Source organism: Anomaloglossus baeobatrachus, chromosome 3 (genome assembly GCF_048569485.1).
Source record: "Anomaloglossus baeobatrachus isolate aAnoBae1 chromosome 3, aAnoBae1.hap1, whole genome shotgun sequence".
Classification (NCBI taxonomy): domain Eukaryota; kingdom Metazoa; phylum Chordata; class Amphibia; order Anura; family Aromobatidae; genus Anomaloglossus; species Anomaloglossus baeobatrachus.
The window spans coordinates 27,147,622-27,165,738 of NC_134355.1; the positions used below are offsets into that span (position 1 = coordinate 27,147,622).

Below are 18,117 nucleotides of genomic sequence, written 5' to 3' on the forward strand. Positions count from 1 at the left end.
GTATATAATGACTCTACATCAAGTATAACCAGCCACATATCATCCTCCAAATGAATGTTTGACACTTTGTTCAAAAATTCATTGGTATCTTTCAAGAATGAAGGCAATGACTCTACCAACGGTTTGAGATGAAAATCAAGGAACTTACCCACAGTCTCACACATACTGCCATTCCCTGAAACAATTGGCCGGCCAGGTGGCATATGTAGATCCTTATGGATTTTCGGTAAGAGGTACAAACACGCAGTACGTGGAGAATTCAGAAAAAGACCTTCTTTAGTTTCTTTGTCTATCACACCATTTTGGAAAGCACTATCCAAAATTCCAAATAACTCCATCTGGAAGGAAGAGGTGGGATTAAAAGTTAGTCTCCGATAGCATTTGCCATCCCTCAATTGTTTAAATGCTTCCTTTTCATATAAATGAGTGGGCCACAAAACAATGTTCCCACCCTTGTCCGATGGCTTAATAACAACATTTTTAAGATGTTTTAATTCATTAAGGGCCTGTCTCTGATTCATGGAAAGATTATCCCCTATTCTTGAAGTAGATATCTGTTCTAGTTCCCTGGTGACAAGTTGAACAAAGAGTTCTATATTGGGGAACAATTTAAGAGGCGGAAATTTTTTTGCTTTAGAAAAAACAAATTTACCTCGTTGTGGTGATGAATCAGATTCATCACATAATTCTTCAAGAATATCTATGGCTTCTTTTTCTTGTGTACTCCAACATATTTCATCGCCTGATCTCTCATGAAGTTTCTTGAGTACTAGCTTCCGGGCGAATAGATGAAGATCCTTTACTGTGGAGAAAAAATCAAAACTAGATGTTGGTGAAAAAGTCAAGCCAAGGCTTAAAACCTCGGTTTGTGCCGGAGTTAATTGGATATCAGATAGATTAACTACCTGTAAGTTGGTAGTAGAAGGATTATGTTTCTTCTTAGAAGACCAATTATGATTTTTAGCCTTCCGTTTACCAAATCTCCGAACGTTATTGGATCTCCAATCAGAAGATTCAGAATCCTCCTCCATAGATGAAATTGATGAAGCGGTGTTATTTTTCACATTATTGCCTTGATTATTTGACTGGCGTGGTTGATACCATTTGTAGACACGCTTTTGTTCGTAGTCCTGTATATCTCTTTGAAGCTTGCCAGTTTTCTGATCCTTTATCTCTTTTTCCCATATCACAAATTGTTGTTCCATCTCAGTTTTCAATGTCTCCATAGATGTACTGGTCAAACCCTCTACAAGTTGCTTTCTATTTTCTTCTATTTCAAGTTCCACATCCGCAATTGCTTTAGAGTTGATTTCTATTAATAACTGAATCAGGGATCTGGAGCAGGTGTTACAAACTTCTTCCCATCTCAGACGAAAAGTGGAATCCTCAACAGGAAAAGATGGCAAAATCCTCACACGTAGGCCTCTTGGAATAAGGTTTTTTGCCAGATAGTTCTCTAAAAAAGCTCTACTCCACCAAATGCGGAGACGTTTCTTAAGGAGATATTTGTATGTACTCCTAGTTTCAGCAATGCGTCCACTACCACTGAATATGTTCATGGCAGCATCCCCTTTAAAAATGGAGTCAATACTTGATCTCCAAGATTCTTCTCTAGACTTAAAGTCCATTTTTGGCCGAATACTGTAAAAATACAGAAATACAAGGATACCGAATTATTGGCCCAATCACAACAATGCTAACTCTAGAGTTGGAAGATACCAATGAAAAAACCAGAGTATATAGCGAAAATTTTTTTAAAAAAACAGAATTATTTTATTAGAAGTATTTTTTTTAAAAAGACATTTTATAAGAGGAATATAAGAAAAAAGGGGGGATTTTTGCCACAGAACAATCCCTCCAAGAACCACTTGAATTCACATATGTGTATATCTCAGTAAGCCACAAAATATTCACAAAAAATTGTAGTTTCTCAATACATATAACATGCTAAAAGCAGGAAAACAAAAACCCCTAAGAGAGAATTTTTGCACATCCACAATGGAATACATTTTTGTACAGTACCAAAGAAGGGAATATGAAAACCAAGCAGTGGTTTGTAAACCAGTAGATAGTGCTAGCACTTTCCCATAAAGAATATATAATATCAACAAGCATATAGAAAAATATATATTGCCAATATGGCTTTTCCAGACAAAAGCATTTTTATTATTAAGATGGAATTCATAAAATCACTTGCCCATATAAGAAAAATAAGAATGCCTATAAGGGAGGTGTACACAAGAGGGCAGTGAAATCCCAATACAACAATATATAGCTATTTGTCTTAGAAAAAATAGTGCTTGCTTAAATATGGAAGGAAAAAATGCCAGTCACAAAAGACAAGGAGAAAGTCCAAATACCAGATACACATGCAGTCAGGAAAGGTACTAATACCAGACTGCCGAATACCAACGGAAAGTGGATGGAGGGATGATTACCCTGACGGCCGTTTCGCCTAGGGCTTCTTCGTGAGGGTGGTGAAGGGTGTACAAGGTCGGAGTTTTATATCACTCACCTAAGTGGTAAACTCGGCGCTCATGACCGCGATTCCGGACCGGAAACACATGCTGCGGCGTCCGACGTCACTTCCGCCCGCTCTGAACAGAGGGGAGGGAAGCAAGTTACAGGACGCGTAGGCATGGTAACGGTGACGTGAATCGCGGGCAGAGCGCGCACCACAGGAAAAACAGTGTGCAGCATGAATCGCCGCCCCACTCACGAAGGGGAGAGAAGCAGGGAAAGAGGCAACACAGTGTTAATATATGTAACACTGGTCATCTCACCTTCACATCTGTTGATTACTTGCACATATTCACTTTTTATTATTAATTGTGTATGCACACGCGTGCATCTTGTTTATATGTATTGTAATTGCATTATATGGTTTTGTAATTTGTCTCCTCATGTATGGTCTATACACGGTCCTCAATTTTCTAATTATTCAATGTTACATATATTAACACTGTGTTGCCTCTTTCCCTGCTTCTCTCCCCTTCGGGAGTGGGGCGGCGATTCATGCTGCACACTGTTTTTCCTGTGGTGCGCGCTCTGCCCGCGATTCACGTCACCGTTACCATGCCTACGCGTCCTGTAACTTGCTTCCCTCCCCTCTGTTCAGAGCGGGCGGAAGTGACGTCGGACGCCGCAGCATGTGTTTCCGGTCCGGAATCGCGGTCATGAGCGCCGAGTTTACCACTTAGGTGAGTGATATAAAACTCCGACCTTGTACACCCTTCACCACCCTCACGAAGAAGCCCTAGGCGAAACGGCCGTCAGGGTAATCATCCCTCCATCCACTTTCCGTTGGTATTCGGCAGTCTGGTATTAGTACCTTTCCTGACTGCATGTGTATCTGGTATTTGGACTTTCTCCTTGTCTTTTGTGACTGGCATTTTTTCCTTCCATATTTAAGCAAGCACTATTTTTTCTAAGACAAATAGCTATATATTGTTGTATTGGGATTTCACTGCCCTCTTGTGTACACCTCCCTTATAGGCATTCTTATTTTTCTTATATGGGCAAGTGATTTTATGAATTCCATCTTAATAATAAAAATGCTTTTGTCTGGAAAAGCCATATTGGCAATATATATTTTTCTATATGCTTGTTGATATTATATATTCTTTATGGGAAAGTGCTAGCACTATCTACTGGTTTACAAACCACTGCTTGGTTTTCATATTCCCTTCTTTGGTACTGTACAAAAATGTATTCCATTGTGGATGTGCAAAAATTCTCTCTTAGGGGTTTTTGTTTTCCTGCTTTTAGCATGTTATATGTATTGAGAAACTACAATTTTTTGTGAATATTTTGTGGCTTACTGAGATATACACATATGTGAATTCAAGTGGTTCTTGGAGGGATTGTTCTGTGGCAAAAATCCCCCCTTTTTTCTTATATTCCTCTTATAAAATGTCTTTTTAAAAAAAATACTTCTAATAAAATAATTCTGTTTTTTTAAAAAAATTTTCGCTATATACTCTGGTTTTTTCATTGGTATCTCCCTTAAGGGGAAGGTGCCTTAACCTTAAGGGGTACTTTGCACATTACGACATCGCAGCTGCGATGTCGGTGGGGGTCAAATCGAAAGTGACGCACATCCGGCGTCGCTGTCGACATCGTAGTGTGTAAATCGTTTTGGATACGATTAACGAGCGCAACAGCGTCAATCGTATGATCAGTGTAGCGTCGGTCATTTCCATAATTTCGGAAGGACCGATGTTACGATGTTGTTCCTTGCTCCTACGGCAGCATATATCGCTGTGTGTGAAGCCGCAGGAGCGAGGAACATCACCTTACCTGCGTCCTGCGGCTCACGCCGGCTATGCGGTAGGAAGGAGGTGAGAGGGATGTTTACGTCCCGCTCATCTCCGCCCCTCCTCTTCTATTGGCCGCCTGCTGTGTGACATCGCTGTGACGCCGCACGACCCACCCCCTTAGGAAGGAGGCGGTTCGCCGGCTGGAGCGACGTCGCAGGGCAGGTAAGTGCATGTGAAGCTGCTGTAGCGATAATGTTCTCTACGGCAGTTATCACAAGATATCGCAGCTGCGACGGGGGCGGGGGACTATCGCGCTCGGCATCGCTACCATCGGCTTGCGATGTCGTAGTGTGCAAAGTACCCCTAAGGCTATGTGCCAATGGGAGATCGCACCTGTGGATATGTCCGCAGGTTTCCCGCCGCTGATCCCCGGAATCCGCAGCTATTTATTGCTGCGGGATTCCAGCGAAATATCTGCGGTAAAAATGCGGATATTCGTGCGACTTATCTGTGGAAGTCCCGGCCTCTATCTCCATAATGGAGGGCCGGGAATTCCGCAGGTATTTCCGCATGAATAATTGACATGCAGTTACGTGCGGCTGCAGGACATCTACAGCATATTCCGCAGCCGCACATACCGCAGCATGGACACAGCACTCCCCATGTCCCATAGGATAACATGGGGAGTGTCTGTACTTGTTAAAACCTGCGGATTTATCTAGAAAATCCAGATAAATCCACAGGTTTTCCTCGGCAAAGTCTGCAGGTACTTGGTCCCGTGGGCACATAGCCTAAAGGGGGCTTTACACGCTACGATATCGTTAATGTTTGGTCTCCGGGGTCAAGTTGTTAGTGACGCACATTCGGCGTCATTAACGATATCGCAGCGTGTGATACTTACCAGCGACCTTAGGCGACCTCAAAAATGGTGAAAATCGTTCACCATGGAGAGGTCGTCCCAAAGTCAAAAATCGGTAAGGGTTGTTTAGCGTTGTGGTTCATCGCTCATGCGGCAGCACACATCGCTGTGTGTGACACCGCAAGAGCGAGGAACGTCTCCTTACCTGCCGCCGGCCCCAATGAGGAAGGAAGGAGGTGGGCGGGATGTTACGTCCTGCTCATCTCCGCCCCTCCGCTTTGATTGGCCGGCCGCTTAGTGACGTTGCGGTGACGTCGCTGTGATGCCGAACGTCCCTACCCCTTGAAGGAGGGATTGTTCGGCAGTCACAGCGCCGCCGCCGACCAGGTAAGTATGTGTGATGCTGCGTAGCGATAATGTTCGCTACGGCAGTGATCACAAACAATCGCATGCGCGACAGGGGCGGGTACTTACACGGTCGCCATCGCTAGAAATTGCTAGCGATATCGCTACCGTGTAAAGCCCCCTTAAGTGTGCTGAATCAGTTGTGGATGTTCTCGGTAGTGCAGCTCAGTTCACATTGACTTCTATAACAGATTAGCTGCAATACCGACAGCAGCCACTACACGGTGTCCACAGCTTTGCCGTTTGGCTCCATTGCCAAAATCTCAACACTCTGAAAACTCATTGCCCAGGCACCTCCCTTAAGGGAAAGGTGCCTTAAATACCTTAAGCTTCACAGCTGACCTGAGAGGCACTTTCGGGTCAGAGCGCACTTACTCTTTAAGAAAAGGGGCTTGTCCGCGAACCCTCCAGGCAGTCCCAGGAGGCCTGTGTGGTGTGTGCAAGCTCTGGGATACAGCAGTATGGACCAGGGAAAGGGCGGCTAGGAAGGTGAGAGGGATGGCGTCCCCGCCAGGGGAGGGGGGACAGTGCAGCGCAAGGACGCTGACATGGGCGTTACAGTCAGTCATCAATCTGTGTTGCAACCAAAACATTTTCAACTCCCCATGGGCTTGCTGCAGCCAATCACCTTGTTAAGTGGTGTACCATTGAGACTAGTGATTGGGTGCAGCAGTCACATGGAGTGCCAGTGATGTCAGTGCTAGGAGTGACTGCATCTGGAACATAATTGGATTTCTTTTGTTACTTTGTTTGTTTTTTTTCAATTTTTTTCTTATTCAGGCCAAATTCTCAGAAAAGTCATTTTAATGGTAACATTCTGTTCCAGCCACTACCACCAGGGGGAGCTCCGTATGCAGTGGCTCCCTCTAGTGGTGACTGAGGAACAATAAATGTTATTTTTTTTGTCTGTGCAGAAAACCTGGAGCTGTGTGTTAGGAATGGCAGATCTATTGGATTTAACGATATATTAAGATATTAATTAGCAGAACACATTGGATATCAGAGGACAAGTCTCATTCATATTGCATATGGACGTTTTGTTCTGACTCTATCCATAGTCACAGATGGTTGCAAATTGCATCAATTTATTTGTAAAAATTGCAATTGATATCTAATTTATTTTAACAATCATTTATTTTAGAGGCAGCGAGGACAAAAATGTTAACTCAGAAATATCTTATGAAGTCCAACAAACGGCCAATTCCTCTATAAATATTGCTAAAGTAAGTTGCACAGGTTAAGGTCTATATAAAGATATTAGCATATTTTTTAGTTTACAAACAGAACTAATCATATATTGTCTTATTTATCCTGTACTGATCCTGAGTTACCTCCTGTATTATTCTCCAGAGCTGCACTCACTATTCTGCTGGAGCAGTCACTATGTACATACATTACATTACTGATCCTGAGTTACATGCTGTATTATACTCCAGAGCTGCACTCACTATTCTGCAGGTGCAGTCACTATGTACATACATTACATTACTGATCCTGAGTTACATGCTGTATTATACTCCAGAGCTGCACTCACTATTCTGCTGGAGCAGTCACTATGTACATACATTACATTACTGATCCTGAGTTATATCCAGTCTTATACTTCAGAGCTGCACTCACTATTCTGCTGGTGCAGTCACTGTGTACATACATTACATTACTGATCCTGAGTTACCTCCTGTATTATACTCCAGAGCTGCACTCACTATTCTGCTGGTGCAGTTACTGTGTACATACATTACATTACTGATCCTGAGTTACCTCCTGTATTGTCCTCCAGAGCTGCACTCACTATTGTGCTGGTGCAGTCATTGTGTACATACATTACATTACTGATCCTGAGTTATATCCAGTATTATACTCCAGAGCTGCAGTCACTATTCTGCTGGTGCAGGCACTGTGTACATACATTACATTACTGATCCTGAGTTACCTCCTGTATAATACTCCAGAGCTGCACTCACTATTCTGCTGGTGTAGGCACTGTGTACATACATTACATTACCATTTTAACCATAAGTGATTGTGCAAAGTGGACACTTTCTTTAAATCGTTGCCTCCTTGGAAGTTCCTTACTTGTTCGTGTAGTTTGACAATAGGCCATTCAGTCGCTGTCAGCACTGATCTAGACACCTAATGGCAGGTGTTCAGTCTTCCTACAGCACCACCCACAGGAGATAAGAAGCATTACACTCAATCATGAAAGGGAAAGGAGGAATGTGCTGGATCTTTATGCACAGAGTCTGATTATATCAGTATCCTGCATTCTTATGTATCGGATGGAATTACCCTTTGGTGGCACTTATTATACATCTCATAGCGGTATGAATATGAATGCCGCTATTTGTGAGGATGGTAATTATCGTCTTGATTTCAGGCGCTGAGTGAAATTAGAAATAACATACGAGGAAAACAAGAGGCGGCGCCAGTGTTTGAAGTTAACCTGGTGCTGCCCTCCATGATGGAAGACAAAAAGCAACTCACCTCCCGGGAGTCAGCGTCTTCACGAGGCAACAAGAAGGTCACTTTTGAAGAAGGACATCTGGATGATTCTGGTAAGTATAGTGTTGAGGAGGGAGCAGATCCCACACCTTGAATAAAGGGTCTTGTGTTCAACCCCTTAAAAAGTCATTGCCTCCTACCTGCCACCTCTTCTGATCTCTAGGCCCGGTATGACGTCACTGTCGCACAGTGATGCTCTCATGATGTCATGCCGAGCCAGCAAATCAGAAGAGGCCCTGGGAATTCCACCAGGTAGGAGGTAGCTTGAAGGGCTCCCGCTGGTCAGTCACTGACTGCTGACATAGCGATTGACCGGGCTCCTCCAAACCCATGGCTGCAACCTCTCCAGACTTGTCTCCCATCGAGCACATCTACAACATCAACGGTTGGCAATATCAAAAGGAGCTGCCAGCTGCGGATCTTGATGATTTCCATGAACGATTGCATTTAGCATGGCAGAACATTCAGCACACAGCCATTAATGTCCTCAGTGATAGAGGACAACCTACAGGAGGACTAGAACATTTAGGCTTAGACAAAGAACATTTGAGCCAAGATGAACCTGCAGGATGCCATAGGAAGACTATTCTCGTCAATGTAGGCTTGTTATATGGCAGGGGGCTGTCTCAAATATAGAAACAAAACAAGTTTTATTATTTTTTTGGGTCATATATGTGTCATAGCCTGATGTGATCTCTGGGTGATCTGGGATCAAAATGTCACAGTGTATTATTGATCACAGATCCGCTTTAGTGTCAGCTCGTTGTTTACCCTAAGTCGTACCATATTTAATTCCATCTGGTACTGAAGGGGTTAAGGTTCATGTCTATCCTGCAGTGATCTAACAAGTAGTTGTAACCTCAGCTGCAGTCACTCCCTTCTACTATAAGTATCGGCTCCTCACTGTCTCCTATGCCTGCTATAGCTCATACCTTTCCTGTCAACTTTGAAGGAGCCTGTCTCTGGAGAAGCTGAGGTGTCGCTTCTGTTGCAGCTGAGAGGTTCCTGCTGGAGAAGCTGTGGAGTGTTATTTGTTGTGTCTTTTCCCCACCTGTTTGTCTTACCTACCTCGTGTTGTCTTATTGCAGTGGTGTGACTAGTGGCTTGCTGACCTTCACTATTCAGGGTGAGTTCAGGGCCAGCGAGGACCTAGGCACGTGAAGGTGCACAGGGGAAGGACCCATCTAGGGACATTAGGGAGTGTAGGTATCATCATCAGGTGAATGATAGGAGGTGACCCCGCTCTACTTTCCCTAGTGTCAGGGCCTTCTGTTGTATGATTGGGAGAAGCTAATACTGGGCACTATCCACACTCAGTTAATGGCCTGCCATATGAATCAATATACACCAAATCCGTCCATTAGATTGAGTACTGACAACTGAGAGAGGAAATAGTGCTCATTTCACAGGAAAAACACTTGCTGAACAAGAAAAAAGTAGAATGAAAGGCACTCACCGGGATGATAGTGTCAAAAAAACCTTTTATTCCGTCATTTGGTGAAAAGTGAAGGCATGGGGGAGGGGGGTACATGAGGCACGTCGGACGACGACCGTTTCGCGTCTCTGTATGACGCTTCTGCGGGTCCGCAGAAGCGTCGTACAGAGACGCGAAATGGCCGTCGGGTCCGTAGAAGCGTCATACAGAGACGCGAAATGGCCGTCGGGTCCGCAGAAGCGTCGTATAGAGACGCGAAACGGCCGTCGTCCGACGTACCTCGTGTACCCCCCTCCCCCATGCCTTCACTTTTCCCCAAATGATGGAATAAAAGGTTTTTTGACACTATCATCCTGGAGAGTGCCTTTCATTCTACTTTTTTCTTGTTCGCCTTCTGTTGTATTGCTGCCCTGAGAAATCCTATTAAGTAGAAGTGTCTGGCCTGAATGAATATGTGGGACGTCATGTATCACAGTATTTCCAATGTCGATGTTGATTTAGGCACTGGATTTAGAGATCCATTGTTTATAATTGTCTTTTATATTCCAGATTCTGAAGAATGGGTCAGTGATGGCAAAGATGACGATTATCCAAGGAGGTAAGCCGAGTGAAGGGCAGCTCTCCAGCGGGGAGAGAGATGTACAGTACAGATCAAAAGTTTGGACACACCTTCTCATTCAAAGAATTTTCTTTATTTTCAGGACTCTGAAAATTGTATATTCACATTGAAGGCATCAAAACTATGAATTAAAACATGTGGAATGAAATACTTAAAGTGTGAAACAACTGAAAATATGTCTTATATTCTAGGTCCTTCAAAGTAGCCACCTTTTGCTTTGATTACTGCTTTGCACACTCTTGGCATTCTCTTGATGAGATGGTTAATGAGAGGTAGTCACCGGAAATGGTCTTCCAACAGTCTTGAAGGAGTTCCCAGAGATGCTTAGCACTTGTTGGCCCTTTTGCCTTCACTCTGCGGTCCAGCTCACCCCAAACCATCTTGATTGGGTTCAGGTCTGGTGACTGTGGAGGCCAGGTCATCTGCGTAGCACCCCATCACTCTCCTTCTTAGTCAAATAGCCCTTACACAGCCTGGAGGTGTGTTTGGGGTCATTGTCCTGTTGAAAAATAAATGATGGTCCAACTAAACGCAAACCGGATGGAAAAGCACGCCGCTGCAAGATGCTGTGGTAGCCATGCTGGTTCTGTATGCCTTCAATGTTTAATAAATCCCCAACAGTGTCACCAGCAAAGCCCCCCCACACCATCACACCTCCTCCTCCATGCTTCACGGTGGGAACCAGCCATGTAGAGTCCATCCGTTCACCTTTTCTACAAAGACACGGTGGTTGGATCCAAAGATCTCAAATTTGGACTCATCAGACCAAAGCACAGATTTCCACTGGTCTAATGTCCATTCCTTGTGTTCTTTAGCCCAAACAAGTCTCTTCTGCTTGTTGCCTGTCCTTAGCAGTGGTTTCCTAGCAGCTATTTTACCATGAAGGCCTGCTGCAGAAAGTCTCCTCTTAACAGCTGTTCTAGAGATGAGAAGGTGTGTCCAAACTTTTGGTCTGTAGTGTATATGTGCCTGAGCATCAGCTACATGTGATTTGGATGGTTTTTTTTACTAGTTTTCCAGGTGTTGACGGACATTGTATTAGGAGAATTATATTTGCTTTTGGTGTATACAGTGCCCCCAAATTCATGCTCAGCCACCAACAGTAACACAATGCCTGAGGTGTTTGAGTTTAGGAATGCCCCTGCCCAACACACAGGGTGGTCCAAACGTAGGTGGACAGTATGTGTAATAGGATTATCAAACATGGTGTAAAGTGAAACTGACTCAGTCGCCCTTAGCAACCAATCAGATTCCACTTTTCATTCTTTACAGACTCTTTGGAAAATGAAAGGTGGAATCTGATTGGTTGCTAAGGGCAACTGAGTCAGTTTCACTTTACACCATGTTTGATAACCCTATTACACAAACTATCCACCTACTTTTGGACCACCCTGTGTGTCTATTTTAATAATTTGATTTTTTTCATTGCAGGTGTTCAGCTACTTCTAAGAGTGTCCTCATCTTCCCAACTAACACTGAATTTGAAACGAATATGCAGGGGATTATGGATAGATTCGAGCAGACTATAGGTAGGTTACTAGTAGTGTCCCCTATATACAAGAATATAACTACTATAATACTGCTCCTATGTACAAGAATATAACCACTATAATACTGCTCCTATGTACAAGAATATAACTACTATAATACTGCTCCTATGTACAAGAATATAACTACTATAATACTGCTCCTATGTACAAGAATATAACTACTATAATATTGCCCCTATGTACAAGAATATAACTACTATAATACTGCTCCTATGTACAAGAATATAACTACTATAATACTGCCCCCTATGTACAAGAATATAACTACTATAATACTGCCCCTATGTACAAGAATATAACTACTATAATACTGCTCCCTATGTACAAGAATATAACTACTATAATACTGCTCCTATGTACAAGAATATAACTACTATAATACTGCCCCCTATGTACAAGAATATAACTACTATAATACTGCCCCTATGTACAAGAATATAACTACTATAATACTGCCCCTATGTACAAGAATATAACTACTATAATACTGCCCCTATGTACAAGAATATAACTACTATAATACTGCCCCTATGTACAAGAATATAACTACTATAATACTGCCCCTATGTACAAGAATATAACTACTATAATACTGCCCCTATGTACAAGAATATAACTACTATAATACTGCCCCCTATGTACAAGAATATAACTACTATAATACTGCTCCTATGTACAAGAATATAACTACTATAATACTGCTCCTATGTACAAGAATATAACTACTATAATACTGCCCCCTATGTACAAGAATATAACTACTATAATACTGCTCCTATGTACAAGAATATAACTACTATAATACTTCCCCCTATGTACAAGAATATATCTACTATAATACTGCTCCTATGTACAAGAATATAACTACTATAATACTGCTCCCTATGTACAAGAATATAACTACTATAATACTGCTCCTATGTACAAGAATATAACTACTATAATACTGCTCCTATGTACAAGAATATAACTACTATAATACTGCTCCTATGTACAAGAATATAACTACTATAATACTGCCCCCTGTGTACAAGAATATAACTACTATAATACTGCTCCCTATATATAAGAATATAACTACTATAATACTGCCCCTATGTACAAGAATATAGCTACTATAATACTGCTCCTATGTACAAGAATATAACTACTATAATACTGCCCCTATGTACAAGAATATAACTACTATAATACTGCCCCTATGTACAAGAATACAACTACTATAATACTGCCCCCTATGTACAAGAATATAACTACTATAATACTGCCCCTATGTACAAGAATATAACTACTATAATACTGCCCCTATGTACAAGAATATAACTACTATAATACTGCCCCTATGTACAAGAATATAACTACTATAATACTGCCCCTATGTACAAGAATACAACTACTATAATACTGCCCCCTATGTACAAGAATATAACTACTATAATACTGCCCCTATGTACAAGAATATAACTACTATAATACTGCTCCCTATATACAAGAATATAACTACTATAATACTGCCCCCTATGTATAAGAATATAACTACTATAATACTGCCCCATGTACAAGAATATAACTACTATAATACTTCCCCCTATGTACAAGAATATAACTACTATAATACTGCCCCTATGTATAAGAATATAACTATTATAATACTGCTCCTGTGTACAAGACTATAACCACTATAATACTATTTCTATATATAGGAATATATATTCTGCTCCTATAGACCAGTTATTCCCTGTTGTACAGTTTTTATTGTTAATAGGAATTATGTTTATTATGAGCATGAATTGAGTTTCTTCCTTTCACTCATCATTGTGTATCCAGGACTAAATACAGATTGTCTCCTTTATTCTCGGGGCAGAATGTATTTGTTTGTGTTTGCGCGCAGTCATCTGACAGTGGATCCCATCTGGTAGTGAAATCTGTGAGTCACACAGCTCTGTCATCTGTATCTGTGATGGTGCATTAACAAGTAGCTGAGGGCTGGGTTGGCCGGGGCACAGCGGTGCGGTACGTGGCAGCTCGTGTAGTGGGCGCCGGGGTCTCTTTATGCCACTGATTGCTCTTGTATCACTGATGTTTTCCTGATCAGCATTTTTAATTTTAAGATCTTTACAATTGTGGCCTCAAAACACGTCTATTTGTCCCGTTTTACTGATTTTGTTTTTTATTTATTTACTAGCTGTAGTACCCATGGTTGCCTGGGATAGTAACTAAGGCTGCTTTCACACATCCGGTTTTTGCTGAGCACAATACGGCGCTCTGCAGAAAAAACGCAACCGTTTTTTTTGCCGCCGGTTGCGTTTTTTCCCGCATAGACTTGCATTAGCGCCGTATTGTGCCGCATGGCCTTGCGTTGCGTCCGGTTTTTGCCGTATGCGGCATATTTAGCCCATGTGGCTGCCGGATGGAACGTTGCCTTGCACGTTTTTTTTGTGCGGCGAAAAAAACGCATCGCGCTGAATCCGGCGCGATGCGGCGCGATTTACAATGCAAGCATATAGACGCCGGATGCGTTTTTTAGCACTGCACACGCTCAGTATCAAGCCGCATCCGTGAAAAAACGGACGGGCCACATGGAAAAACGTATGCAACGGATCTGTTTTTTTCGCCGCATCCGTTGCATAGGTTTTTGAGTCGGATTGATTCGCACTGCAAAAACCGGATGTGTGAAAGCAGCCTAAGCATCTCTCTGTCTCTCTGTCTCCCTCTCTCCCTCTCTCCCACTCTCCCCTCTCTCCCTCTCTCCCACTCTCCCCTCTGACTGTCTGTCTCCCTCTCTATCTCAGTCTGCCTCTCTCTCTTTCTCTGTGTTTTTATCTCTCTGTGTGTCTGTGTATCTGTGTCTCTTTGTCTGTGTATCTGTGTGTGTTTCTGTGTGTCTCTGTCTCTGTCTTTGTCTGCCTCTATCTGCCTCTGTCTGTCCATCTTTGTCTGTCTGTCTGTCTCTGTCTGTCAGTGTGTGTCTGTGTCTGTCTTTCAGTGTGTGTCTGTCTCTGTCTGTCCGTCTTTGTCGGTCTGTCTCGGTCTGTCTCTATTTGGCTCTGTCTGTCCGTCTTTGTCTGTCTCTGTCTGTGTCTATCTCTGTCTGCCTCTGTCTGCCTCTGTCTGTCTCGGTCTGTCTCGGTCTGTCTTGGTCTGTCTTGGTCTGTCTCGGTCTGTCTCTGTCTGTCCCTGTCTGTCCATCTTTGTCTGTGTCTGTCTCTGTTTGTCTCTGTCTGTCCGTCTCTGTCTGCGTCTGTCTCGGTCTGTTTCTGTCTGTCTGTCTTTGTCTGTCGCTGTCGGTCTGTGTCTGTCTCTGTCTTTGTGTCTGTCTCTGTGTATCTGTCTGTCTGTGTTTCTTTCTGTCTGTCTGTGTCTCTGTCTGTCTGTGTCTATCTGTGTCTCTGACTGTCTTTGTCTCTGTGTGTGTCTGTCTTTGCCTGTCTCTGTCTGTCTTTGTCTGTCTCTGTCTGTCTCTGTATCTTTCTGTCTCTGTGTGTCTCTGTGTGTCTGTCTCTTGTTGTGTCTGTCTCTGTCAGTGTCTATCTGTGATGGTACATTAACAAGTAGCTGAGGGTTGGGTTGGCCGGGGCACAGTGGTGCGGTACGGTACGTGGCAGCTCCTGAAGTGGGCGCCGGGGTCTCCTTATGCCAGTGATTGCTCTTGTATCACTGATGTTTGTCAAAAACATGAATGAATCTTGGTAGCGATAGGAAGGCCTAAACCCTGCCTTCAGAAGGCGTTTTCATATCATCTTCAGCTGGTGTCCACTCCCGATCCTGTATGGTTGGGTGTGTGCACCTCTGGTTTTGGCTGAACACAACATGGAGTCTTCTGGTGGAGTCTTGTTATATTGTAGCAGGTTGACCTCTTTTGAAGTGATGGAGATGACTTTGGTGGAGAATAGGATGACACTAGACCTAAAGAAGCAATATGTACTGATATCTTTTCTTCACCGTGTCGCAGGTAAACTCTCTCCTCTTGGTGAGGATCCCAGTTTTTCCATATTCTTCCTTCCGAGACATTGTGAGAAGAAAACGTTTTATGATGAAGCTCCAAAGAGGAGCCAAAAGAAAACCTGGCCGAACTGTGAGCTCCTTCTTGGAACAGATTCAGATTATCAACGATGGGTATGTGCCCCTCACCCCCCCCCCCAGTAGTGCACCCCTCCAAACATACCGCACTTCCCACAAATGTGATATGCTTAAGGGTGGGGAATGGTGTTATCCAGTCATGATATTTGTTACGTTTCATGACAGTATCTGGTAATGCTTATTTCTACTGCACATGGATAGATTATATTCATGTGAATTGTGTGCAATCACAGGGTACAGACTGTGTCTCTATTTTTCTTTTTTTTTTAGCTAGTGGGAGTAGCTGCCATGATGTCTCCCATACACAGCACACACAAACATGAGAGATTTATTCTCTCCTGACACTACGTAGCACATGTTCACAGGCAGCAGCATGGAGGACATTATACAGCAGTACTGAGCATTGTAGCTGTGAATCCAGCACTGAGAAAAGATGAAGCGGCAGCATGGAGGACATTATACAGCAGTACTGAGCAGTGTAGCTGGGAATCCAGCACTGAGAAAAGATGGAGCAGCAGCATGGAGGGCATTATACAGCAGTACTGAGTACTGTAGCTGGCAATCCAGCACTGAGAAAAGATGGAGCAGCAGCATGGAGGACATTATACAGCAGTACTGAGCAGTGTAGCTATGAATCCAGCACTGAGAAAAGATGAAGCAGCAGCATGGAGGACATTATACAGCAGTACTGAGCAGTGTAGCTGGGAATCCAGCACTGAGAAAAGATGGAGCAGCAGCATGGAGGACATTATACAGCAGTACTGAGCAGTGTAACTGTGAATCCAGCACTGAGAAAAGATGAAGCAGCAGCATCGAGGACATTATACAGCAGTACTGAGCAGTGTAGCTATGAATCCAGCACTGAGAAAAGATGAAGCAGCAGCATGGAGGACATTATACAGCAGTACTGAGCAGTGTAGCTATGAATCCAGCACTGAGAAAAGATGAAGCAGCAGCATGGAGAACATTATACAGCAGTACTGAGCAGTGTAGCTGGGAATCCAGCACTGAGAAAAGATGGAGTAGCAGCATGGAGGACATTATACGGCAGTACTGAGCAGTGTAGCTGGGAATCCAGCACTGAGAAAAGATGGAGCAGCAGCATGGAGGACATTATACAACAGTACTGAGCAGTGTAGCTGTGAATGCAGCACTGAGAAAAGATGGAGCAGCAGCATGGAGGACATTATACAGCAGTACTGAGCAGTATAGCTGTGAATCCAGCACTGAGAAAAGATGGAGCAGCAGCATGGAGGACATTATACAGCAGTACTGAGCAGTGTAACTGCTAATCCAGCACTGGGGTGAGATACAAAAAAAACCTCTTACTGGAAAGCAGCAGCCTGGAGGAAATGTTACAGTGGTATTGGAATAGCGCAGCTGCAAATCCAGCCTGGGGTGAGATAAAAGACTCACTAGAACCCATCAGCATGGAGGACATTATACAGTAGTGACTGTCAATGCAACACTGGAGTGGGATGAAACACTTACTAGAAAGCAGAAGCTTGGAGGACATTATAAGGAAGTACTGTGCATTGTTGCTGCTAATCAAACACGGGGGTGAACAGTGTGAATTACTGAAATACTAAGTAAGCAGTGGTTCTATCATGAGGTGTGATGGGATAAACTGGCCCTCAGGGTAGTGGGGGTCTTTGCTGTCCTTGATCCCAGGGATATGTCTGATGGTGGTGATGCCTGGGCCGCCTTCCTTGCCCTGCTCATGTACAGTCCTGATCTAATATCCTCTCACCCTGAGGGGATGGGCGAGAAAGGAGTAGTAGATCCCACAGATAAGGAAAAACATTGGAAACCAAAAGTCAATCACACTGCACAATTGCAAAGAGGTATTAGACAACATGATGATAAGGAGGAAAATAAGAGCAGGAAGGAAACACCAACACAACAAGAGAACTGAACAACAGCTCCATGCATAAAGCAATACAATCACCAGCAGGGCTGAGACACAACAGCACATGGACCGATGTAGCTAAAGCTATAGTCGACATGGGAAGACAGACTCCTCCATCTTAAAAAGGAGGGCAGTGAATGTGATAGGTCTGCTACAACTTGTGATCTAAAAGGTAACCAGCAGGCTAGCAGAAATTAACTCCTGCAAGCCTGATCACTAATGAGCACACAGCTGATGGACAAGCCTGTCTGTGTAACTCAGAAGCACAAAAGGAGGCATAGTGAAGAGTGTCGGATGCCGCCATGACACTTGGTGTCTTTAGAGCCAAACATTGTGTGACAGGTACTTAGGAATACTGTTTTAAGGTGTTCCCTGCTCAATGGATGGGATCTAAGTCTGTTCCTACAGATTTCTGGTCAGTAGTCTGATACTGGGTGCGTGGGTATTTTCCTGGTACCTGGTGATTTGCGTAGGGGACAAATACCCAAACTTCCTGAAT

At 43.3% G+C, this 18,117-nt stretch overlaps 1 protein-coding gene across 1 annotated transcript in view; it reads left to right on the forward strand.

Moving 5' to 3' along the window:
- Positions 1-18,117, forward strand: part of DNAH14 (dynein axonemal heavy chain 14) — a 291,138-nt gene that overhangs the window by 35,359 nt on the left and 237,662 nt on the right. The window contains exons 12-16 of the mRNA XM_075341429.1: positions 6,665-6,746; positions 7,901-8,078; positions 10,010-10,058; positions 11,511-11,608; positions 15,582-15,745. Coding sequence (XP_075197544.1) covers positions 6,665-6,746; positions 7,901-8,078; positions 10,010-10,058; positions 11,511-11,608; positions 15,582-15,745 — 571 coding nt within the window. The remainder of the gene's footprint in view (positions 1-6,664; positions 6,747-7,900; positions 8,079-10,009; positions 10,059-11,510; positions 11,609-15,581; positions 15,746-18,117) is intronic.